The following is a 26,706-nucleotide window of genomic DNA, read 5'->3' as shown; positions in this document are numbered from 1 at the left end:
AATTCGCTCAGCCTCTTTTGTGGTTTTAGGATAGGGACCCATCACAGAACCTCAGTTTAGGTAAGGTCGTGTTGTATAATCTAGGTGAGAGACGTCAAGCTAGGAGAGTGGCAGGTAATTTTGAAGGAAGACAAAGAACCGCTTCTTGTATCGTCCTATCGTCCGATTTCTCTCCTAAACTGTGAAATGAAATTGGTAGCGAAGGTCCTGGCAAATCGGTTGCCCTCTGTTATTGGGAATATTATACATACAGACCAGACAGGATTTATTCCAGGAAAAGCGATCAACTACAATTTGCGTAAAGTTTTTACTAATTTGCAATATGGAGACAATTATGTGTTGGAAGGAGGACTTCTCCCAACGGATTCAGTAAGGGCGTTTGATTCGGTCAACTGGGAGTTTTTGTGGGAAATTCTCCAGAGGTTTGGGGAAAATTTGGTCTCCTGGATTAAGCTCTTGTATAAGACTCCCAGGGCTCAGGTGGATGTGAGTAAGATAAATTCACCTTTTCTTGTATTAGCCAGAGGTACCCGACAGGGATGTCCTTTTATCCCCTTTTTATTTGCAGTTGTTATTTAATGTCTTGCGTTAAAGATAAGGGCAGAACCTTATATCAGGGGGTTTCTGTTCAGGGGTGAGGAGCAAAAATTTTCATTGTATGCTCCTGACGTATATTAGGCAATCGTCGGATGTGGAGAATTTCATTTGTGTGTATCAGGAGTTTGGGGCCCTGTTGGGCATCCAGATAAACTGTTCCAAATCAATATTCCTCGGCTTCTCAAGTGTAGATTCAGTCAATCAAGTGCAGAGAGATCTCCAAATTGTGGATCATATTTGCTATTTGAGTATTTTATTTTTAATTGAGGATTATACATCTTTAAATATTCTCCCCCTAATGGGTACTTTAAGAAGTAAGGTAAGGCCTTGGAATTGTCTCCCTCTGTCCAGGGCCTCGGGGATTACCCTGATAAAAATGGTTATACTTCCTATGGTTTTGCATATAGTTGGCAATTCCCCAGTTTGGGTTCCAGGTAAGATTTTTAACATGCTGGAATCAATAGTAAATGAACTAATATGGCGGGGAAAGAAAACTCGTATTAAATATATTAAATTATGCCGTCCAGTGATAGACGGATAGAGTGTATTTATTTATTTTTCTTTATGATTGAATCGCGTTAATGAAAATGGTACGGTATAATAATGTTACAAAAAAATGATTGTAAAATGTTGCAATACAAACCTTATAAATACTGTTAGAAATAAGTAGAAATGCAAGATGGCAGGGAGATTTCATCACTTTCTTAAAGTTAGTCTGCCCTTCCTCGGCTCTCCCTTCTAAAAATCACCCTTTTTCTCAATGTTGCATGCCTTTTTGTACGCCTCACAAAAGACCCCCAGACTTCAAGGTGCCGAATGTCGTGTAGCCTGCGGTAACTTTAGGCAGTTTGTGCAGTCGAAATCCATGATTCTTATACTGGGTAGCCCTGGATGCCACTTAACTCTCCTTGGCCAGTTCCCTTTCCTAGTAGCCCCTAATTTTCATTTTATGTCCTTTGCGGTCTTCTAAAAAGTAGCAGACCGCCTACAGTTATTTAACTCATTGACTTATTTTTAAAGCCGTCTCCTTGCAAACTTAGAGTTGTAGTTCTTGAACATAATGCTGAGAATCTGCTGTATAGAGTAACTGATATATTAACGTTTTGTGGAAATCTTATCGACTATATTGAGAGATAGTGAAAATATTACTTTTGTAATTAAAGGAACCTGTTGACAAGATCATGCTACCCCAACCACAAGTAGCATGATTTAGTGGCAAGTGCCCCAATCCTATTGAACTATGTTTTACTGCTGCTTTATGCACTGTGGGCTTTTAGAGAAAACAGGTAAACACTAGTAAGCAGCCGTATTAAGCCATGCTCAAGAAGAAGTGTCAACTAGGCAGCTCAGCATGATTGACAGGTCTCTCCCTAGCTACAGCGCTTCAGAATAAAACATTGTTCAATAGGTTCAGGGCACCTGTCCCTAAATAATTCTGCCTACATATTGCTGACAGGTTCCCTTTAGGGCAATTAATTTGTCATTTATTGGTCTAGATTATATTAGAAACCTACAATGAATAAATTGTATAGTGTTCTGAATGTATGAAGATTAACAGCTTTTATTCTTCTAGGCTAGTTCACATACATCACCATGTCCCACAAGCAATGCTCACTCTTCCTGTGTGTCCAGTGGAGTTTTCCTCACATTTCTCTTTCTTCAGAGTGTATGCACAGTGGCTTTCCTGTTCTACAGGTGAGTTCGGTTTACCTCTAAATACCTTGGTCTACAGTGATTTTATTCCTTTACTTCCTAGTGATTACATCATCTGAATAGTCGTAATCCGGCCATAAGTACAAGGGGCTCACTGCAGAAGATTCAAGGGATCCCGATTACCCTAGGCCTTCATAACAGCTTCAGCTACGTCTTATACGACTGTTGGTAGACCTTTCAGACCATATTACACCGGCTAATACTGGCCGGTGCAACGAGCGCCGATCAACGAGACAGCTCATTGATCGGCGCTCGTTTGTTCCTGTCACAAGGAGCTATGTTTGGGGATGAGCACTCGTTACTCCAATTTCTCGTCCCCATACATTATCATCATGTTGGCGGCGCGTCTCCCTGTTTACTCGGGGATGTGCAGCCAACAACAATAATATTTCAGTTTTTTTAAAACGATACGATCAGTAGATGATCGAGCGTTTGCTTATTTATCTGCTGATCGCTGCCCTGTTTACACAGGGCAATTATCGGGAACGAGAGTTTATTGAACACTTGTCTGCCCGATAATTGCCCAGTGTAAAAGGCCCTTTAGTCATAGTCAACAAAATTGCATTTAACTCAAGGAAAATAAAATGAATTGATAACACAGCTACCTGGAAAAAAGGTACTTTACGTTGTAAACTAGATGTACACTAGGCAAGAAAATGTAAATATATTTAGCATTTTTCAAAAACATTTGCTAAATCTCCACAAAAAAAGTTGATTCATAGACTGCGAATATAAAATAATACTAAAGGTAAAATAATAGTAATTATTCTTATACATTGATAAATGTACTAATGTGGCTTTAAGGAGTTTTCTGGTTATATGCCGACACCGCTTAATCCCTACATTATGAATCGTTCTACAACTTTCCATATACTTTGTATTTGTTCCAATTCCTCATCCTTTTAAGATCTCTTTGATGTCAGCGGATGAAAATATTGGTGTACACATACAGAGACTAAAAACCTCTTCAGACCTAGTCCTGCACTCAGCTGGGAAGAGACAGTTATTTTATTTGGTCTTGTCTGTTTAATGACATTGTAGATGGCATAGAGAGTACATTTCCATATTTGCAGATACAGAAATATAGGAAAATAAACACAGAAGATAATATACTAAAGAAGGATTTCGAGAACTTTCCACGCTGGGCAGGAAAATATATCCACTTTATGGCCAAATGTATTGGGACACACCTCTTAATCATTGAATTCCGGTGTTTCGTTTAGTCCCATTGCCACACTGAATTCCAGCGTGGTTCTGTAATAGGATGCCACCGTTGCAACAAGTCAGTTTGTGAAATTTCTTCTATCCTAGATATTCCACGATCTACTGTGAGTGGTATTGCAAAGTGGAAGCGTTTAGGAACCACAGCAACTCAGCCACGAAGTGGCAGACCTCATAAAGTTACAGAGCGGGGTCGCGCTGAGGCGCATAGTGCATAAAAGTTACCAACGCTCTGTTGATTCAGTAACTGCAGAACTCCAATCTTCTTCTGATATTAACATCCGCACAAAAACTGTGCGCCAGGAGCTTCATAGCATGGGTTTTCATGGCCAAGCAGCTGCATGCCAGCCTTGCATCACCAAGCACAATGCCAAGCGTTTGATGGCACGCCGCCATTGGACTCTGGAGCAATGGAAACGTGTTCTGTGGAGTGACTAATCATGCCTATGGATTTAGAATGGGATGTCAATAAAGCTCCGGTAGGTGTCCCAATACTTTTGTCTATTAGTGTTAATATTTAATGTGGTTATATGTAAGGTTATGTGCCTGGGTTATGTTGACAAATGTGCTACATACTAAGTGAAAAAAAGTTCTATATTTGCTGCCAACATCATACCTACCATAACTGTACCACTATAAAACAATAAACACATACGTGTACGAGGCAATTCATGTTCCAGGACACGTCCTATTAGGATTTAAAAGGTTCAGAAGTCGACATCCTTATTAAATAGATGAGACAGATACGGTTTAAACACAGATGTTGAAAATATGTCCAAATAGTTTGAATGAATTGGTTCCAAGTGCTCGCACTATACAGTTTCCTGTAAAGTGCGTTTGTCCCAAGGCGCTTGTTAAATCGGTATTCGTGTGAGCCCTATAAACAATGATGATTCACCAGGAGACAGGCAATTATATTTTTTATATCCAGGGTTTCAACAATAACAAGGGGCATATTCTGTATCTAGAAGGAGGACGGATTCATCATCAACACTGAAAGTGAGACACGGGTCAATGACCTAGAAATGTTTTGTAATTGCCATTTTTGCGGTCAGGAAGGATTCCTCCCTTTTCCTGAGAACAAATGGTGGATCAACAAAGCAAGAAAGTAATAGAATGAACTCGATGGGTTTCTGTCTTCATCGACCATCAACCAACTATGGATTTGTAGAATTTCACACAATTTAATGTATAGGGAATTATGAAGTTAAAGTTTGCCACATGCTTAGCGGGCCGACAATCTCAGGGGTATGGGGTCCCCTTAATCACATATGTCGGTTGGAAAGAGATGGGGCCTGTTCGATTTTAACATACCCAAATCTTTGTCCCGAAGGAAGATAAACCACTGCGGGAGGTGTCTGGCAGTGGCTTCATTCCCTCTGCTCATTGAATTGAACATGCACGCTCCACCGAGTTTGTATGTTTATGGTGGAGACGGGAGAAATAGCTGTTCGGCCAACAGTTGCCTCAAGTGTTTGTCCAGCTTATCTTTTAGTATAACAGATTGCTTTGACAACCTGTATTGGCAAAAATTCCCAATCATTTATAATTTATTCTCCCTATTCCTGTTTTTCTTTTTTAAACAGCTGAAAATAAACTAGACCATGATTTTAGGGGGAACAGACGGCAAAACAGAATGATCTCAACATACGTATGTGTGTTTTGATTATTCAGCCTAAGCCAAACAAATGTTCACTTCAAACTATTATTAGTGGTCCCAGTATGAGTTTTGTAACCCCTCTAATGACTTTTCAGTATTACTGCTTTATAGAATCCACTTTCCTCTATGTAACCAGCAGGCTATTCCGTCTTCTCACAAGACACTATACTAGAATTCAGATAACATAATATATATATATATGAATAAATGTAGATTCACCATAGTGAACATTGGAACTGAACCAGAAACAAATTAAAAATAAAATATAATGTAAGACTTTGCAGAATATTGGAGGAAATAAAAACAAAAAACACGGCGCCACATAGTGCAGGTCAATCGGGTTAGGTAAACTACCGATGGTAATATACCATGCTCACCCAGGTAATACTTGGATAAAGTAATTGGAAAGGTGATCTGTAAGAAAATCCACAAGTTCTGTTGCCGGGATCCAAACCGGTAAACCATACGGTCACCGCTTAATCAGGTAAAGGACGAAAGGTAGAAAAAGGGAGTATCTTGCAAGGCGCTGCTACGTGGCTCCCTCTCTCGGGCCGAGCCCACAGTCGCTGTGGGCTCTGCCCGAGAGAGGGAGCCACGTAGCAGCGCCTTGCAAGATCCTCCATTTTTGTACCTTTCGTCCTTTACCAGAATATTGGAGGAGATTTTCACTTTTCATTTAACCCAAAGGGTTTAGCACTGTTGCCTTGTAGGACTGGGGTCCTGGGTTTGAATCCAACCAAGAGAAACATCTGCATGGGTTTTATATGTTCTTCTATCTTCACAGAAATTAAAAATATCTCCACCATCTGCAACTTTTGGACACATGGGGTGCATTCACTACAAGCGCCAACTTGTATACACACATTTACTATTATTTTGTATTGGACTTCCAATATAACAACATTACATCCTCAGACTATGCGCCTGTCATGTGGACATGGTGACTCACTGAGTTCCGAGTTTCTTCTACTGAATCAGATACTCCTGATGACGCAAAACAATAACTCACATGCCAATAATAGTCCCAACCCATTTCTCCAGTCAGAAACACTAAAATGCATCTTTAAAGACAGTGTAATAAAAGATTGGTAGACAGTGCATCCCTAGGAAACAGACAGATATGCTGGATTGGAACTATACTGACAGCAGAGGCGAGGAAATGCAACTAGGCTGCAGTCTCTCCATGTCATTCCTCATCTCGGGCTGTGGCGTTAACACTTTTCTATAAATAATTCTAGTTGAAGAGGAACAATTTATTTCTCACTTTGTTTGCAAAACATTTAATAACCTAAACCAGTATGACCATTATATTTAATAAATCTAGGTCTCAATCACACGACCTTATTACAGATTCATGTGATATGGATCTGTAATATAGCACCCATAGAAATTTTTGGGCGTATGTTATATCATTAATTTAATATGGAGGCACACACAGGTTTTTTTCGCGCTAATTCCGTAAACCATAACATGTTCCACCACGATGCTGTAATACAGAGAGATATTCTCTCCTAGAAGAATTGCCTTTTAGGGGAGAATATTGTGGCACTTGAAGGGGCTCTGACTCCATAATAAGAAACCGCAGAAGCACCTTGTGCCGCCATACGATCTACGTGCGTGAGGCCTTGTACTGACTTATTAGCTACGGTGGGGCTTTTAGAGTTTGTATATATATACAAACTCTAAAAGCCCCACCGTAGCTAATATATATATATATATATATATATATATATATATATATATTTATATATTTAGTTCTCTCTCCCGGAGGAGCATTTCATGTTGTTTTAGCCCAATCAGACAAGGTTATACGTTCATAGTATCTTTTTTGCTTGAATAAACTTGTAACTATTACTACACCGTATTTTGAATAATGCAAGAGTGACAAATGGGATTAGAATAGTTTCCTCCTGTAACAATATTTAGTCAAAGATTTTTCATGGGATATCTCTGCCTCTGGAAATATTTCAATACTAAACTGTACCGTGGACTCAGGGGCGTAGCTAGAGGCTCATGGGCCCGATGCAAAAATTCTTACTGGGCCCCCCCCCCCCCCGCAAACTTCTCATGGCCGACGGTCCGCTTTCAGCTGCATCGCTGGGTCTCCTAAGTGACCCAACAATGCAGCACTAGCAGCCGGGGCGTCACTAAGGCTGGGTTCACACACACTATTTACGGACGTAATTCGGGCGTTTTAGCATTGAATTACGTCCGAAAATGCGGCTCAAAAGCGTCGGCAAACATCTGCCCATTCATTTGAATGGGTCTTATGATGTTCTGTGCCGACGGTCATTTTTTTTTACGCGTCGCTGTCAAAAGGTGGCGCGTAAAAAAGTGCCTGTCACTTCTTCAGACGTAAATGGAGCCGTTTTCCATGGACTCCATGGAAAACCAGCTTCAGTTACTTCCGTAATGGACGCAGCGAAAGACGCCTGCACATGCCATTACGGCTGAAATTACGGTGCTGTTTTCTCCTGAAAACAGCACAGTAATTTCAGCCGTAACGGACGCTGCCGTGTGAACATACCCTCAGGGCTTAAAATGTCCGGGAAATAGCCCCAATACATATGTGTCCGCCCCCAAAAAAAAGTGTGTATATGAGACAGCATAGAATATCTATAGCACTACGACCCTATAAACTATGGATAGGATTAGATACAGTGGCTGAGCAGACAGTATCACACATGATAGGATTAGATACAGTGGCTCAGAAGGCAGTATCACACATGATAGGATTAGATACACAGCTCAGCAGACAGTATCACACATGATAGGATTAGATACAGTGGCCCAGCAGACAGTATCACACATGATAGGATTAGATACAGTGGCTCAGCAGACAGTACCACACATGATAGGATTAGATACAGTGGCTCAGCAGACAGTACCACACATGATAGGATTAGATACAGTGGCTCAGCAGACAGTATCACGCATGATAGGATTAGATACAAGGCTCAGCAGAGAGTATCACACATGATAGGATTAGATACACAGCTCAGCAGACAGTATCACACATGATAGGATTAGATACAGTGGCTCAGCAGACTGTATCACACATGATCGGATTAGATATAGGGCCCAGCAGACAGTATCATACATCATTGGATTAGATACACAGCTCAGCAGACTGTATCACACATGATAGGATTAGATACAGGGCCCCGCTCGCTGACATTGCGGCTCCAGCGCTGGACCCAGGATAGGTAAGAATAATAATTTTGCTTCTTTATGTGTTACTGATTATTTTTGTGTTTGTGTTTTTTTTACAGGTTCGGTTGTTGGACTTCGGATTCGAGGACTTCAATGACGGCGTTTTTTTTATTCTCAATAAAATGGTTAATGAGGGTTGTGTTTTTTCTATGTGCTTGTATCTTTTTAAACTTTATTATCACCGCCTTAGTAATGGCCGCTGGCTGATTGACAACCTCCATTACTAAGGCGAGGCTTAATGTTAGCCGATGCAGAGGCTACACTAACCCCCATTATTACCCCGGTACCCACCGCCACCAGGGGTACTGGGAAGAGCCGGGTACAAACCAGTACCCGACCATCTGTAGTGACGGGCAGGCACCGGGGTGGCCGCAGGCTGGTAGTATTAGGCTGGGGAAGGCCAAAAACAGTGGCACCTACCACCCTGGTAATACTGCCTGCTGCTGCTGTGTTGTATCTGGCTGGTTATGAAATTTGGGGGGGACCCGACATCGTTCTTTCCAATTATTTTTTTATTTTTAAATGACGTGGGGTCCCCCCCATTTTCATAACCAGCCAGATACAATAAAGCAGCAGCAGGCAGCATTACCAGGATGGGAAGGGCCACTGTTTTTGGCCTTTCCCCTCCTGATAATACCAGCCTGCGGCCACCCCAGTGGCCGACCATCACTACAGATTGTCAGGTACTGGATGGTACCCGGCTCTTCCCAGCACCCCTGGCGGCGGTGGGTATCGGGGTAATAAAGGGGGTTAGTGTTAGCCTCTGCACCGGCTAACACTAAGCCCCGCCTTAGCAATGGATGCTGTCAATCAGCCGGCGGCCATTACTAAGGCGGTAGTAATATAGTTTAAAAAAAAAAAACACAAAGACATAGAAAAAATATTTTATTGAAATAAAAAAAAACCCACACAACCCTCATTAACCATTTTATTAATAAAAAAAAAAGCTGTCATCGAAGTAGTCCTGGAATCCGCCGTAGTCCAACGACCGAACCTGTAAGAAAACACACAAAAAATGATTAGTAACACATGTGTTAGGGTATGTGCACACACACTAATTACGTCCGTAATTGACGGACGTATTTCGGCCGCAAGTCCCGGACCGAACACAGTGCAGGGAGCCGGGCTCCTAGCATCATACTTATGTACGATGCTAGGAGTCCCTGCCTCGCTGCAGGACAACTGTCCCGTACTGTAATCATGTTTTCAGTACGTGACAGTTGTCCTGCAGCGAGCCAGGGACTCCTAGCATCGTACATAAGTATGATGCTAGGAGCCCGGCTCCCTGCACTGTGTTCGGTCCGGTACTTGCGGCCGAAATACGTCCGTCAATTACGGACGTAATTAGTGTCTGTGCACATACCCTAAGGCTTAGATACAGGGCCCATGTGTGATACTGTCTGTGGGACCCTGTATCTAAGCCTACCACAAGGTAGGCTTAGATACAGGGTCCAGCAGACAGTAATCTTATACAGTATAAGATTACTGTGTGCTGGGGCCCTGTATCTAAACCTACAGTGTGGTAGGCTTAGATACAGGGCCCAGCAGACAGGATCACGCATGGGCCATGTATCTAAGCCTACCATGTGATTGGCTTAGATACAGGGCCCAGCAGACAGGATCACACAATCTGTGATCCTGTCTCATGGGCCCCCTAAGCCTGCTACATCGTAGGCTTAGGGGTTGTGCAGTCCCTAAACATTGATGGCCTATCCACAGGATAGGCCATCAATAGCTGATGTGTCGCCCGGGACCCGCAAATCAGCTGTTTTGAAGGGGCCGCAGCACTCGTACGAGAGCTGCTTCCCCTTCATTTCACTACTCGCCCATACTGTGAATCGCCGACACCGATTCACAGTGTGACCGGAATGAAGTGACAGGAATGAAGGGGAGCAGCTCTCGTACGAGTGCTGCGGCCCCTTCAAAACAGCTGATTGGCGGGTCCCGGGAGTCGGACCCCGCCAGTCAGGGCTAATCTTACCTTCCTCTTCGGCCACGGCGGGAGTTCTGTAGTCTCGCTGCTGTGCGCGGCGGCATAGCACTGTGACGTCAGGACCTCCGCTGCGATCCGGAACCAGGAAGGTAAGTAAAGTATGTTACTATAGTAACAGGGGCCCGCGGCCCGAGTTACTATAGAAACTTTTTATTGATGTGGTGCGGGGGGCCGTGGGCCCCCCTGGCTTCGGGGCCCGGTCGCAATTGCGACCGCTGCGACCCCTATAGCTACGCCAGTGCGTGGACTTGATCATCATCTATGGTAAAAAAAACAACTATTTGTACAGAGGGGTTTCGTGTCCTTTTTGAAGAGGTGAGTTAATTAAAACACACACACACACACACACACACACACACACACACACACACACACACACACACACACACACACACACACACACACACACACACACACACACACTCACACGATGCAGTTTTTGTGGCCGAATTTGGGTCAGTGATTGGAGCCAAAGCCAGAAGTGGATTCAAAAGGAAGAAAAGACTGATGAACCTCATTTCTTTTGTGTCCACTTCTGTGTTTGTCTAAAAAAACTGACACAAAAAGTGCATCAAAACTGTGAGGGATTCTGGTCTTTTAGTAAAGATTCAGATTTAAAGAAATTTTGTACATAATAAAAAAAAAAAAAGACTATTTTCTGTATATTATATGTTTGCACAATGCTGTTGGTAATTTTTGGTTTTGTTGGACCTATAGCTGCTATCAAAAATTCTTCTCGTGTCATATTCTTGCAGTTGGGTAGCAATCCTTGTCTAGTTGCTCCCCGCTCCTTACCTGAAATACATATATATATATATTTAAAAATGTGCTCAAAAGTTTACGTAGCCTTTAAGGGCCCTCACAAGTGACCCCTCCGCCATGTTGGAAGGTACTAAACGTCACAATAGCTCAGAGAAACTTTGGGACAAAAAGACTAGTATTTTCAATGAGGCATTACTACTTTTACCAACTGCTGCCAGCAGACGGCAGCATAACTCTCCTGCTGTGCAGGTAAGTGGTATCTGCTTTGTGATGGGCTGTATGTAGGACTTTAAAGAGGCTTTGTCACCAGATTATAAGTGCCCTATCTCCTACATAATCTGATCGGCGCTGTAATGTGGATAACAGTGGTTTTTATTTTGAAAAACTATCATTTTTGACCAATCAGCGTCATACACTTCTCATTGTTCCAGCCCATTGTTACAGTGTGATTGTGCAGTGAAAGAAGCTCGGCTGGAACAATGAGAAGTGTATGATACTGATTGGTCAGCGTCATATACTCCTCTGTACAACGCCCAGTTGGTAAAAATTAAAAACACGCCCTGTTGTCTATTAAGAAAGTCAATAGCATAAATCTTAAATTGCTCATAACTTGCTCAAAAATTATAGTTTTTCAAAATATAATCTGGGCATTTATAATCTGGTGACAGAGCCTCTTTAAACACTATTAATTATAAGTTTAACTTTGGCGCCCCTACTTTAGGCACTAAATGGGCACTATAATGCACTTAGTATCTTGGCAATGAAGATATGCCCTGTTTGGCATTGTGTGTGCACTGTTTGCCTACATAGTGCCAAACAGTGCCCATACAATACCAAAGTATGACCCTCTCTGGCCACCATTTGGCTCTTGGCTGGCACAGTATGTAGCACTGAGTGGACACTGGGTCTATTTCTGCAGTGTTAGGCTTCTTGTTGAAAAAATATGGCACTCTCCGGGCACAGTTTAGTTTTATGTTGGCAAAGCATGTTACTATTGATGGTTTTATGTGGGCACTGTATGACACTAACTGGATGTGCTATCTACTATCATTGCTTTACATGGATGCTGGCACCTGTATGACACTTGAATCTGCACAATGTGTTAACTATTTATCCAGGGACAGTGTGGTAATATTGCAGTATATTTTTATGTACATTTATTATATATATATATATATATATATATATATATATATATATATATATATATATAAGAACCTCCCTATTTGTAAGTAGATTTAGCTTTAGTGCATATTTATTTATATTTAGTGGTTTAGGTGGCATTAGTGTCGCAGGGTGCTGTCGCCATTTTTTGTCTGCTGTATTTCTGCAGTCATAGGTGTTCTTGCACCTGCATACATTTTGTATCATTTAGTTGGAATGTGCTGTTCAATTTTTGTTGTGTTTATGTGATCCATATATGTGGGGTTAGTGACTGCCTCCACTTGTTGTTCTTGCACTCCTCCCATTCTGCCCTGGGTGATTTTAATCAGTTCAATGCTGGATCCTACCATCCCCAGGTATATATGTAGGCTTAGTCCCAGTTCTGGGTGTATGTGCAGCGTAGGTTCCCACCTTACAGAGGTCGCCTTGTCGTGGCAGGTGGGCTAACACTTTTTGATCAAAATGTGCACTAAGAACCTCCCTATTTGTAAGTAGATTTAGCTTTAGTGCATATTTATTTATATTTAGTGGTTTAGGTGGCATTAGTGTCGCAGGGTGCTGTCGCCATTTTTTGTCTGATATATATATATATATATATATATATATATATATATATATATATAAAATCACACACTACCGATCAAAAGTTTAGGGTCACTTAGAAATTTCCTTATTTTTTAAAGAAAAGCACAGTTTTTTTTCAATGAAGATAACATTAAATTAATCAGAAATACACTCTATACATTGTTAATGTGATAAATGACTATTCTATCTGTAAACGTCTGGTTTTTAATGCAATATCTACATAGGTGTATAGAGGCCCATTTCCAGCAACCATCACTCCAGTGTTCTAATGGTACATTGTGCTTGCTAATGGTGTTAGAAGGCTAATGGATGATTAGAAAACACTTGAAAACCCTTGTGCAATTATGTTAGCACCGCTGTAAACAGTTTTGCTGTTTAGAGGAGCTATAAATCTGACCTTCATTTGAGCTAGTTGAGAATCTGGAGCATTATATTTGTGGGTTCGATTAAACTCTCAAAATGGCTAGAAAAAGAGAGCTTTCATGTGAAATGCGACAGTCTATTCTTGTTCTTAGAAATGAAGGCTATTCCATGTGAGAAATTGCCAAGAAACTGAAGATTTCCTACAACGGTGTGTACTACTCCCTTCAGAGGACAGCACAAACAGGCTCTAACCAGAGTAGAAGAGAAGTGGGAGGCCCCGCTGCACAACTGAGCAACAAGACAAGTACATTAGGGTCTCTAGTTTGAGAAATAGACGCCCCACAGGTCCTCAACTGGCAGCTTCATTAAATAGTACCCGCAAAACGCCAGTGTCAACGTCTACAGTGAAGAGATGACTCCGGAATGCTGGCCTTCAGGGCAGAGTGGCAAAGAAAAAGCCATATCTGAGACTGGCTAATAAAAGGAAAAGATTAATATGGGCAAAAGCACACAGACATTGGACAGAGGAAGATTGGAAAAAAGTGTTATGGACAGACGAATCGAAGTTTGAGGTGTTTGGATCACACAGAAGAACATTTGTGAGACGCAGAACTGAAAAGATGCTGGAAGAGTGCCTGACGCCATCTGTCAAGCATGGTGGAGGTAATGTAATGGTCTGGGGTTGCTTTGGTGCTGGTAAAGTGGCAGATTTGTACAAGGTAAAAGGGATTTTGAATAAGGAAGACTATCACTCCATTTTGCAATGCCATGCCATACCCTGTGGACAGCGCTTGAATGGAGCCAACAACATCCTACAACAGGACAATGACCCAAAGCACACCTCCAAATTATGCAAGAACTATTTAGGGAAGAAGCAGGCAGCTGGTATTCTATCTGTAATGGAGTGGCCAGCGCAGTCACCAGATCTCAACCCCATAGAGCTGTTGTGGGAGCAGCTTGACCGTATGGTACGCAAGAAGTGCCCATCAAGCCAATCCAACTTGTGGGAGGGGCTTCTGGAAGCATGGGGTGAAATTTCTCCCGATTACCTCAGCAAATTAACAGCTAGAATTCCAAAGGTCTGCAATGCTGTAATTGCTGCAAATGGAGCATTCTTTGACGAAAGCAAAGTTTGAAGGAGAAAATTATTATTTCAAATAAAAATCATTATTTCTAACCTTGTCAATGTCTTGACTATATTTTCTAGTCATTTTGCAACTCATTTGATAAATATAAGTGCGAGTTTTCATGGAAAACACAAAATTGTCTGGGTGACCCCAAACTTTTGAACGGTTGTGTGTGTGTATGTATGTATGTATGTATGTATGTGTGTGTATGTATGTATATATATATATATATATATATATATATATATAATATCCGTTTTAAGGGCACAGACAAAGTCTAAAAAATAAGCCACCCCTCTTTCCTCCATGAGAAAGTTGGAAGGTATGCCCTCCCTTGAGCATAGAGAGCAGTATGGCTGGTGTTGATATGGAGTCATCGTTGTCACTTTTGTTAGCTTTATTATGTGGGCAATGATCGTGAGGGGCAAGTGTATGTGTTGTGCATCCACGTATGTATCTGTCTAAGTGTATGGCTTCTCCCTTGGGGAATAGTGAGAACTCCCCTTTACAATATTTTGTGTATGCCCTTAATATTTTGTATGCCCTAATAATTTGTACTACCGCCAATATGTTTGTAATAGAACCCAGGATCACGCTATAAACAGCTCTCTATGGCAGTGATTCCCAAACTTAAAACTACTGTACAATTTTTCCATTCCCAGGGAATACTATGACCATTCCTACCTCAAGGAAGATAATCTAGGTGTGAGTAAAGCGTTCTATAATTCTTGCCTAGAACTCTCATCTTGTTTAGATGTGTTTACTGTTTTGCCAAGCATTTTTAAGCAGGGTGAAATCAGTTGCTATCTCTGCTGTATAGTGATAGGTCTCGCTGCTGTGTTTTGGGATACCCCTGACCAGATTGTAAGAAACCTTAGTGTTGCAGTAAACCCTAGTTGTAAAACATTGCTATATGGTAATGAACGCCTGTACACTAGCAATGACTTTCTGCTTGAGGGAATACATGAAAGGTAAACCTATACTTTTATTTGTGTTTCTCAAAGCCCTTATACTTGTTTTAAATTTGGGTATAGAAATTCTATAAAGCTCAGATGATAGATGGCTGCTACGATATGTGGAAAACATGTTAAGTGTGTTTGTTGTACTGGACCAGTGCACTGCATGATGCTAGTGTAGGTCTCTAATATGTTCTATGGTACGGCTGTGTGGAGGGTACTCTGCTATGTAGCCTATATATTATTATTATATATTAAATATATTGTGCTGGTATGTGGCATGTGATATTTCTGTTGTAATGCACGTTAATTTCTCTTTAACTTATTTTTCTATTAGGGGAAAGTGGTGACTTTCTCAATTTTAGGATTAAACACTGAGATTGGGCCTCTAGTCAGTTCTGCACCCATCTGCTATAGGTCCTCATGTAGCATAAGCCATAATGATCAGAGCTATGTTTCTTTATTATACCACATGCTCATGTTTTTCTCCTGATGACAGACTGTTCCATTCTATACCATTCTGTGATGTGGCACAGGAATTGTTACGCTGTCGGTTGGCCAGAAAGATTGTAGTATAGCCCTGTCAATAACGCACATCTTGTTGGATTCCTAAAACAATCTGTACAAAGTGATAAGTAAGCGACTGCTCAACATAGACACCCGCCAGAGCTGTCATTAATGTATTCTGGTCACAGATGGTGTTTTATTTAGGGGTTCCATCTGGAGAGCGCACATTTCCTTCTCCCTCCCTATCATCCATACCATTTTAGTTTGAGAGTCTATGTTAACTACTTCCCTTTTGCACATTTATCACTAAATAAAGTAAACTTTGCATAAATAGCAATTCCTAATGTAATGTTATCAGAAATGCTGTTTAGCTGTTAGAAATAATGACTTGATTTTCAAGTTCCATCGGCTTGTCCTTCAGATTTACCCTAAATGTGAAATTTCAGACCCGACCTACCTGTTAAAAGTCTTGTGTAGTACTAGACACAGGTATTTTTCATCATACATACATCTGTTTCTCAGGAAACTGGATTAAAATAAAGTTTAACCCTATCAGATGAGTTCTAGTCATTCTAAAGCTTCTGTCTGATAATGAATCTTGCTGATAATTTGTCAAAATGACCTTATGATGGTTCCCCAGATTAAAGGGGTTGTACAGAATTAGAAAAACACTGCTGCTTACTTCCAAAATCAGTGCCACACTTGTCCACAGGTTGACAGTGGTATTGCAGTTCAGCCCTATACACTTCAATGAAGCTGATCTGCAATACCAGACACAACCCATGGACAGGTGTGACGCTGTTTCTGGATGAAAGCCACCATGTTTTTTCTTATCCTGTACAATCCCTTCAAGATGATTGTGGAGGTGGCATCATCTGTTATTGGTGGGGAACTACAAGTTAGGCCAGTTTTATACTGCAGTAATACGGACCCATTTTAACATCTCTGTTATGACTGCAAGCCCTATGAATCTTATGGTAACCCAAGTTCAGTTCAGTACAGCTGGCAGGTCTGGGCCTTGTGACTATCACAGATGGTAAAATGTGACCTTAACATGGCCATCTCAAACTGGCCGTAAAGGGTTTTTCCATTATCCGCAGGATATGCCATAAATGTTTGGTAGGTAGATGGCTCATATTTGGAACCTCCACAAATCGTGAGAACTAGGGTCTCCTGACCCTCGCTCTCCTAGGCAAAATGGATGCGTCGAGTCGTAGACTGATGGTGGCAGTGGTCGACGTGCACTTTCTATTTTAGCTATGAGAGTTACAGAAAGATTGCTTGGCTTTCTGTAACTCGCATAGACTTGAATGGAGAGAGAAGTACATATGCGCTGCCACCTCACCATTAAGCCTTTAGCTGGATGAGGTTGCTGCTTCCCACCTTGCCTGACGGAACGGGGGTCAGTGGACCACATTCTCCCAACAGGTGGAGATTGCAGAGGTATGATTCCCATCTATCAGACATTTATAAATGTCTTCGATGGAAAATCCCTTTAAATGTTTATTTCATGTGCAGGCATGATAAAGTATTATAGAGGGCCTATTGAAATCCGTCAACGTGCACTGACTTCAATGCACACAAGGCGGCTCTCCTGAAAACCGAAGCTGATCTTAATGGCGAATTGCCCCTCATGAAGATTTGTGGTTTAAAGAGTAACTAGAACAACTACAATGTTACTATAATATTGTGAAAAGTATTCAGACAAGGCAAAAAAGACATAGCCTGAATGGTTGCTGGAGCACCCTTGTGGGTTGAGTAGCTTTTATTGGCAGCATTTTATAACTGAAAGGTTGAGATAAATACGGTAGGAAATAGATTGGTGAGAAATTTCAGTTTAGCAGGAGCTAAGAATTGTAGGTGTCAGGAATATGTGTAATATCTTAAGTGTAAAAAAATAAAAATAAAAGGGTGACATGTTCCAATGATGAAAAAGTCAAAATATACTGTAGACCTGAATTTAAGCTGTGCGGTTCCCTTTACCTGTATATTGAAGTGATGTGAATTATATGAGAATAAAAAAAAAATAGTACAAGATTAGATCTACTGTTCAAATAAACACAAGTAAGCCGATGAACGGAACCACTTGACACAAGTAATGTATTCATGGAACTGCATATGACACAATGTGACAGATGGTCTTGGAATAACAAGTTAGTAGACATCAAGACTTCTTGAATGCTAGAAAGATGAAATCACAAATGTTACTTTATATTTAAAAGCTAAAATATTAGGAACTGATTTAGCCATATTACACCTTTTATCAAATGAGAAGAACAACGTACACGTTTAGTAGCATAAGAAAGGGCAAAACTCACACCGAATAACAGCCGCAACCTAGTTATGAACTTAAGACCTTGTGGAATCTTTATATTCAGAACCAAAAACCGTATCAGATCCCATCCTAGGGATGAGGGAAGCTTTTCCAAAGGTTTTTTTTTTGGGAAAGATTTTCCTTCATTTTTGTTACATGTCTGAATAAACCTATGATAACACCTAAAAGCAGATGTTGAGGAATAATACATAACAAATGGAGATCATTTTACCATATTTAAACACTTATCCAGGGTGTTGTACCATTGTAAGCATTTTACTTCATCAGCCAAATAAGTCAAAAGGAGTATGCATAGTCCCTATAAAAAAGTGTAAACTAGTCCACAGGCACCATATTGTAAAGAACGCCCACATTAATGTTACAGGTTAATTCGTTAACGTTAGTTTTGTGCCTGTCAATGGAATCTTATGTATAAGCCTAACTCCAATTAGACACTGAGAATTATCACATATAGATGTAATGGCCGGTCTCTTCTAGCAGTCCTATTCTATCCCATGCCGGGGGGGGGGGGGGGGGCTTTATTGAATGTTTTAAATCCCTTCCCGCCGCAGCCCTTTTTCAGATTTTAATTTTCGTTTTTTCCTCCCACCTTCCAAAAGCCATAACTTCTTTCTTTTTCCGTCTATCTAGTCCTATGAGGGCTTGATTTTTGCGGGACGAGTTGTAGTTTTTCGTAGCACCATTTATTGTGCCATATAATGTACTAGGAAACGGGAAAAAACTTATTTGTGGGGTAGAAAATGAAAAAAATAACTGATTCCTCCATTGTTTTTTGCGCTTAGTTTTTTACGGAATTCACTGTGCAATTAAGACAACATGTTAACTTTATTCTGTGGGTCAGTACGATTACGGCGATACCAAATATACATCGTCTTTCTATATTTTACTACTTTTACAAGTAAAAACCTAAGTGTAAAAAAGAAAATGTATTTTGTGTCGCCAAATTCCGAGAGCCATAACTTTTTTATTTTTTCGTCGATTAAGTGGTATGAGGGCTTATTTTTTGCGGGATAAGCTGTAGTTTTTAATACCATTTTGGTGTACAGGCGACATTTTGATCACTTTTTATTTATTTTTTTTGTAGGAGATTAGGTGACCAAAAAATAGAGATTCTGGCGTTAACAATTTTTTTTCGGCGCTCACTGGGCGGGTTAAATAATGATATATTGTAATAGTTCAGACTTTTACGGATGCGGCGATACCAATTATGTTTATTTTATTTTTTTACTATGCTCTAGGGGGAAAATGGGAAAAGGGGGGTTTTTTAACTTCATTTTTCATTTTTTTTTTACATAAAAAAAACAAACAGCTTTATTCAACTCATTTTTACTTTTTTTATTAGTCCCCCTAGGGGACTTCAACCAGCGCTCGTTAGATCGCTTGCACTATATACTGCAATACTAATGTATTGCAGTATATTGTGATTCTGACAGGCTTCTATTAAGCCCTGCTGGAGGCAGGGCATAATAGGTGCACAAAGATGGCGGACCTGGGGGCCTTCATTAGGCCCCCAGGCAGCCATACCAACCATCGCCCGTGCCCCCCGCGATCGCGTTGCGGGGGCGCGATGAGCTGTTAGAGGGTGTCGCCCCCCACTTTCTAACGATTTAAATGCTGCGGTCGGTATTGACCACAGCCTTTAACGAGTTAGACGAGCGGTAATCGCGTTCGAGCGCGATGCCACTCGTTACACTGAAGTGTCGGCTGTAACATACAGCCGACACCGGCATCATATGGAGCGGGTTCTTCCCCTACCCGACTTTGGCGTATGGATACGTCAAATGTCAGGAAGGGGTAACATATCCGCTCATAGTCAATTCTGGGATAGCGATCTGCAGACGCTTCCCACTAGTATAGACAGTATATTAATTCAACTGCTGTTGGCAGAGACTGACCATTATATCTATATGAGCGTTTCTGGGCTCATGGTTTGTTTTTAGAATGTAGGCTACGTGCCTTTAATAAAGGTAGAACAACTCAATACCTTCTGTTAGTAGTGTGGAAAATAGGGTTAGCTGCCTTATAGGCAAATAGTGTTTTCTCCCAATAGACTGACACTTCTTGTTCTGTATAGATCTCTGTTCAGAGTTCATCTCATTATCACCACAGGCAGGATTAAAATGAAAGGTAACACCTTTATTATATAGCTGGAGGCAGATATCACATGATCACACCATTGACAATAGTATGCCCACAACACTCTCCCATAGGAAACTTTAATCAAAAGACTCATTGACTTCTATGTCCATATTCTGTAAAGCAAATATCTGGAACGGCTGTTCACAGCCCAGAGCAGCAGCTCGGGCAAGATAATAAGGTACATAATATAAAATGATAAAAATGGAGACTCAGAAAAAATTACATATAAAAATAATAATAGAGTTACATAATTGCTTAGGTAGAATAAATTATGTGCTAGTTCTTTGTATTGACCCCATATATATTTATATTAATGACATCACCTCTAAGGCGTTTTTTTTCCAAGTCGAACAAGCCCAATTTTTCCATTTTTTATGGTAAGAGAGGCCTACCATCCCATCTGATAATATAGTTGCCCGCCTTCCAGCTCTCCAATATCGTTTTTACAATGTGGTGCGCAAAACTGCATTCCGTATGGTCTTACAAGGGATTTAAGCTTGAGTACAGGATCATTAGCCTCCAATGTTTTCATAAGTATTATCTCTTTATTTTGTTTTATTTAAATTGATGTAATTCCTGATGTAAGCGCGCCCCTAAAACATTGTGAGTGTTGCATTGTAAGAGTAAAGAAACCTAACTGTTTGGCTTTCCGTTGAGGGGTTCGTCGGAGGTTTCAATGGTGACGTAAACATTGCTAATGGTTTCCGTTTGTCACCGTTCCGGCAGGTTTCCGTTTTTTCAACGGAATCAATAGCGCAGTAACCCCCTGTATATAGTTCCACACAACCCCCTGTAGATAATGCCGCAATGCCCTCTCTATATAATGCCACTGTACCCCCTGTATATAATGCCACAGTACCCCTTGTAGATAATGTCACACAGCCCGCCTGATTGAGTGGAATTCCCGTTGCCGATAATCTGGCCGGAATCCCCGGCCAGAGTCGGCAACGGGGATTCCGCTCAAGGAGTAGCCACTGGCGTCACTGTCCATACATGGACAGTTGAGTAAAGGGGTCCTCCGTGAGGGAATCACCGGCCACGGCGTCGGCAATGCTCTGGCCGGGGATTCCTCTGCTAGAGGGAGCTTCAGAGCTCCCTCTAGCCTGTCAAGGGCTTCACCGAGCACAGCACTGTGCCCGGGGTATTCTTGGCGAGCGGGGGAGCTCACTCTGCTCCTCCACTCTGAACTCATGCTGAAGCAGGCACCTGATCATTCCCTGCTTCATCATTAAGTTCAATTGTGTCTGCGTCCTGAGAACTCAAACACAGTTGACAGCAGGACATACCCCCGCCACACAGAGCAGCAGGACACCGCCTGTAATCCGGGACTGTCCCTCTAAATACGGGACGGGTGGGTAGTCTTCAGGGGCTCTGGAGTGGAATCCCCGGCAATGCTATGACCGGGGATTCAGCTCCTAGCTCGCTGTAATGGCAGGGGGTAGGGAGACGGACAAGTGAGCCCTAATCTACCCGCCACTCTGTCCCTGCCTACTTGAAACGACCCGCCCTAGGCGACGGGGTACAACTGGGCGGCGGTCCCTGCGCTCAGTAAGTGCACGACAAACACGACAAACATACAAGGAACACAAGCAAGGAAAAGGGGCCGTTGCCCACGGCAACACCGTGAGCAACCAGAGTGGTGAACGAGCCGAGTCAAGCCAGGAGTGTGCGAGGTACAAAACGAAAAGCAGAAGAGTAGTCGGTAAGCCAGGGTCTGTATGGAGCAGGATCAAAAATAGCAGGAGCTGTAGCTGGGCCAGGAAACCACAAGGAGGGAAACACAAGCAATAACAAGCACCGAGGGACAGGAAGTGCAGGCTTAAATAGACCGAGGGCGGGAGCTAGCTGAGTCTGGCCAGGTTACGATAGGCTCTCCCACTCCTAAGCCTGCCAGCCTGAATGGTGGAAGCAGGAGTCAGTCTCAGGGATGTATTCTCAGGTGCTGACTGATTAGTTCTGGGAGTTAACCCCGCTGTGCCTGGCAGATCCTTTACACTCGCATCCAACTTCCCGCCGGGTGCTGCCGGAAGGTGGATGCGGCAGCACCCGGTGTACATCCAGCCACCATTAAAGTAGATACGGCGCCGGACCTCCCTGGGAGCCGGAACCAAAAACACTGCAGGTAACATTTTTTGATCCGGCTCCCAGGGAGGTCCAGCGCCGTACGGCGCCACAACGGATGTCCCCTATGCCAGAACAGATCCCATAGAAAGCTATGGGATCCGTTCTAGCATCAGTTAGCCACCAGCTGTTCTTCAACACACCGGAGGTAAACTGAAGCGGACGCTGTGCATATGTGAACGGCCCCTTACTGTAGTATGATGATTAATATTCGCTGCAATAAACTAAAGCAATAAACTTTTACTACTATATGGATGGCTAAGAATGATTTCCTTGGTTGGAATTCCAGTAGATTCAAATACACTATGTGGCCAAAAGTATGTGGACACCTGACATCACATCCATATGACCTCGTTGGACATCTCATTCCAAAAACCATGGGTGTTTAATATGGAGTTGGGGCCCCTTTTGTGTCTTTAATAGCCTCCACTTTTCTGGGAAGGTTTTCCACAAGTTTAAGGAGTGTATCTATGGGAATTTGTGCCCATTTAGCCAAAAGAACACTTGTGAGGTCAGGAACTGATGTTGATGAGCTCATATTTGGCATTCCAATTCATCCCAAAGGTGTTCGATGGGGGATGAGGTCAGGGCTCTGAGCAGACTACTAGAGTTCCTCCACATCAAACCATGTCCTTATGAACCTTGCGTTATGTACAGGGGCACAGTCATGCTGGAACAGGAAAGGCCCTTTCCCTAACCGTTGCTACAAAATTGGTAGCATACAATTGACCAAAATGTTTTTGTATGCTGTATTACAGTTTACTGGAACTAAGATGTCTAACCCTATCACAAATACGATATTCGCACTAATGGCCCTTTTACACAGGGCAATTATCGGGCAAACAAGCGTTAACAGAACGCTCGTTCCTGATCATTGCCCTGTGTAAACAGGGAAACACTTGTTCATGAGCTGATTGTATCGTTTATGCATCCTAAAATATTACCGTTGTCGGCAGCATATCTTCCTGTGTAAACCGGGAGATGTGCTGCTGACATGATAGAAATGTATGGGGATGAACGATCGTAGTAATGAGCTCTCGTTTCCATACATTACTGATAATAGCGCTTTGTGAAAGGAGCAAACGAGCGCCGATCGACGAGCTGTCTTGTTGATCGGCGCTCATTGTTACAGCCAAAATGGGCCGGTGTTAAAGGACCCTAACAGTTGACAAAGAGAAGATTTAGCAGATCAGAAATTTCACGGACTGGCAAAGGTGGCATCCCATAACAGTGAGAAACAACCAATAATGCGTCTGTTTGTAATACATACCACCCAAAATTCCCCAAATATAAACACAGTACTAAGGGGGTGAATGAAATTTATTATTAAATTAAACTTTTCATTGATAATGCATATAATAGTCCAAAGAGTGTATAGTCCTAATAACACATAAGTGCAAGTGGGGAAAATAAATGAGGATTTCTCACTTTAAAAGTTAGGCAATAGCTACAATGTCCTTATTTAAACATCATATGCAATTATATTCCTGAATGAAGGGAACATGTACATGTTTAAACATCATGTACATGTTTAAACATCATGTTTAGGCAAAAACAAGGAATAGTCTTACCAGTTTTTTCAGATCGCCTAGGAAGTGCAACGGTATGGTGTCACAGCTGGAGGGGGAATCAATAATTCCCTATTGAGCGCTAACTTTATGCTTTCATCCATATAGGGTGCCCATCCCTTCAGTGACGAACCCACCAGGAACCTGATCCCTTAAAAAGCCCTATACATTTAACTCTCTCGCTTTGTACCAATGCGTTTCCTCCAAGCCATGTCGCTGGATTCATCAGGGGATCTAGGTACAATAGGCAGATTCAACCAGGAACCTGTTAACTAGCTCCCAGTAGTGACGGGCTGTGATAAGCGTATGGGACTATCAGCCTAAGTCTTGCATGTGGTCTATTACATTCAAAGGTCCTCCTCACTTCCGGCACCCGTCGATGACGTTGAATCACGACGTCACATTCGTAGGGGCGGGTCCGGCCACGGAGTTGCTGGGCAATGTGCGACGCCTCTCAGCGTCACGCTCCTGGAGGCGTGTTCAGTCGCGGAAATTGATGAGCAACACAAGAATCCCTTCACTCCAGGAGTCCGTGGAATATGCTGAACAACTTACTTAATAGGCCGTGTTCACACGTAGCGTAAATACTGCCGATTTTCCGCAACTGATTTAGGCATCCGCAGTATAATACAGTAGCAGCAGAGTGGATGAGATTTGACTATATCTCATCCACACGCTGCGTAAATGATAAGCGGAAAAAATGCTCAGAAATTGACCTGCGGTGTGTATTTTTAATCCGCAGCCTGTCAATTGTATTTGCGGAATCACTGCTTTTTTGTTGCAGGTTTTCATCATTGAATTCAACAGGGACATAAAACACGCAACAATTAGCAGATGTTGCGACTTTTGCAACAGAAAAGCTGCGATTTTGCTGCAAAAACGCAACTCAGAAAAAAAAAAAAATCTTATACTTAACCAGAATTCTGTGCTACTTCGTCTAGGCTGGCCTCTTGGGATGACGTTTTATACCATGTGACCGCTGCAGTCGTAGGCTGCAGAGGTCACATGGGATGAAACGTCATCTCAGTAGGCCAGGCTGCAGGATGGCAGAGGGACATGTCGCCATGGCTACGGGTAGGTTTGAAACTTTTTTTCTTTTTACGTGCAGACATTCTGGCAGAAAGACTTCACCACAATTTGGTGCGGTTTTTCGGCCGGAAATTCCATGCGGAGATCGGGGTGGATATACTTTGTGCTTTTATGCAGCGTATACGCTCTGTGTGAACATACCCATACAGTGATACATGCTGCTGAATAAAGGTGAGCCATAAGTTTACATTTAATTATGCACTAAAGGACTTTTCTCATCATGTAATGTTATGGTATATCGCTAGACTATGCCATAACACTATGATTAGTGGGGGTCCAACCTCAGGAATGAAGTGAGTGAGGGCTCTGTTGCAGTTTCCTACACATTGAGTGTCCAAGAGGTAGAATCAGTGAAAGTGCAGCAGCGGTTGACTACTGATACAGCCCTTTCACTCTAACGATGGCTGGGGGTCCTAGCAGTCGGAACCCCCCAGAATCAGTAAGTAATATGCTATGGATAATACAGAAGATGTACAAATATAAACATTCACTTTAATGTTTAAAGAGATCTGTTTTGTGGAATAAATTTGACAATCTTGTTTATTAATGTTTTTTTTCTTTATTAGAAGCCAAACAAAATCAGCCACTAAGAAATTCTACTGAAGATGGAAATAAATGAATGCAGCATCTAGATCTGAAAAGATCTTCCTGGAACAAGACTACAAAAACAGGAGCAGTCCTTTCCAAGATTCGTACATGCAAAACAGAATTATGTAGCTAGTCATGGAAGACTTCCACTCCACCATATTGAGAACTTTGTTGTTACTTAAAGGGGTTGTCTGTTCTAGTAAATTTTGACTTGTTACAAGGGTCCCTTGACAATACTTTGACCACTAGTGATCATTTGTAATCTGTGGGGAAACCTGGCTGTAACAATTCAATTTCCCTTCAGTGCCAACACAGGGGAGTTTTTTGCATTACACAGTGCCAATTAAATTAAATGGGTTGTCCGTGTAATATAGGATAGGTTCTCCACAGTGAAAGATTCTCTTTGTACCCAAGAGATCAGGATCCTGAACAGGGGACCCCCTCTACTAACTCAGAATTCCCTATGTATGTTGTATTGGAGATGGTTTTTCTAAACTGGATGACTTTACTGCATGCTTTTAATATGGGCTTGAAACTGGTAAAACTATAACTATTAGCATTTCAGTAGAAATATTTAAAGCCGTGTAAACGGAAACATTTGTTACAACATTCTGATCCCTCCATTAACCTCCATATTTGAGCAACAAACAAATATATTGTACTTCATAGTACTCTTATGAAATGGGAATTGTTCATGGGGCAAATGCCCAGAGACTCAAATCTGGGTCTTCATATCAATTATATATTCATCCAGGAACATATTCTATAAAGCCAATAATATTAAAATACATTTGGTTTATGGTGAAAATTTGTTTATATGTAAATTTGGTCATCCTTCTCCAAATGGAGATAGGAAGTCAAGACAATAGTCAGTCATTTTGGAGTTTTTTATTTCTATTTCTTATTGCTTCTATAGCGCCAACCTGTTCCACAGTGCTGTACAGAGATTATCATTCACATCAGAGTTCTGGAGCTGGGACATTTAGCCGACTAGTCACCCAGCTA

The 26,706-nt window shown here is 41.8% G+C and overlaps 1 protein-coding gene across 1 annotated transcript in view; it reads left to right on the top strand.

Moving 5' to 3' along the window:
- Positions 1 to 26,471, top strand: part of LMAN1L (lectin, mannose binding 1 like) — a 101,998-nt gene extending 75,527 nt beyond the window's left edge. The window contains exons 13-14 of the mRNA XM_075859426.1: positions 2,171 to 2,292; positions 25,680 to 26,471. Coding sequence (XP_075715541.1) covers positions 2,171 to 2,292; positions 25,680 to 25,716 — 159 coding nt within the window. The 3' untranslated portion in view covers positions 25,717 to 26,471. The remainder of the gene's footprint in view (positions 1 to 2,170; positions 2,293 to 25,679) is intronic.
- Positions 26,472 to 26,706: the final 235 nt, after the last annotated feature.

The sequence above is a fragment of the Rhinoderma darwinii genome, chromosome 3 (assembly GCF_050947455.1).
Source record: "Rhinoderma darwinii isolate aRhiDar2 chromosome 3, aRhiDar2.hap1, whole genome shotgun sequence".
Classification (NCBI taxonomy): Eukaryota; Metazoa; Chordata; class Amphibia; order Anura; family Rhinodermatidae; genus Rhinoderma; species Rhinoderma darwinii.
Note: the sequence above shows the minus strand (reverse complement) of the source record. Positions and strands in the feature narration are given on the sequence as shown.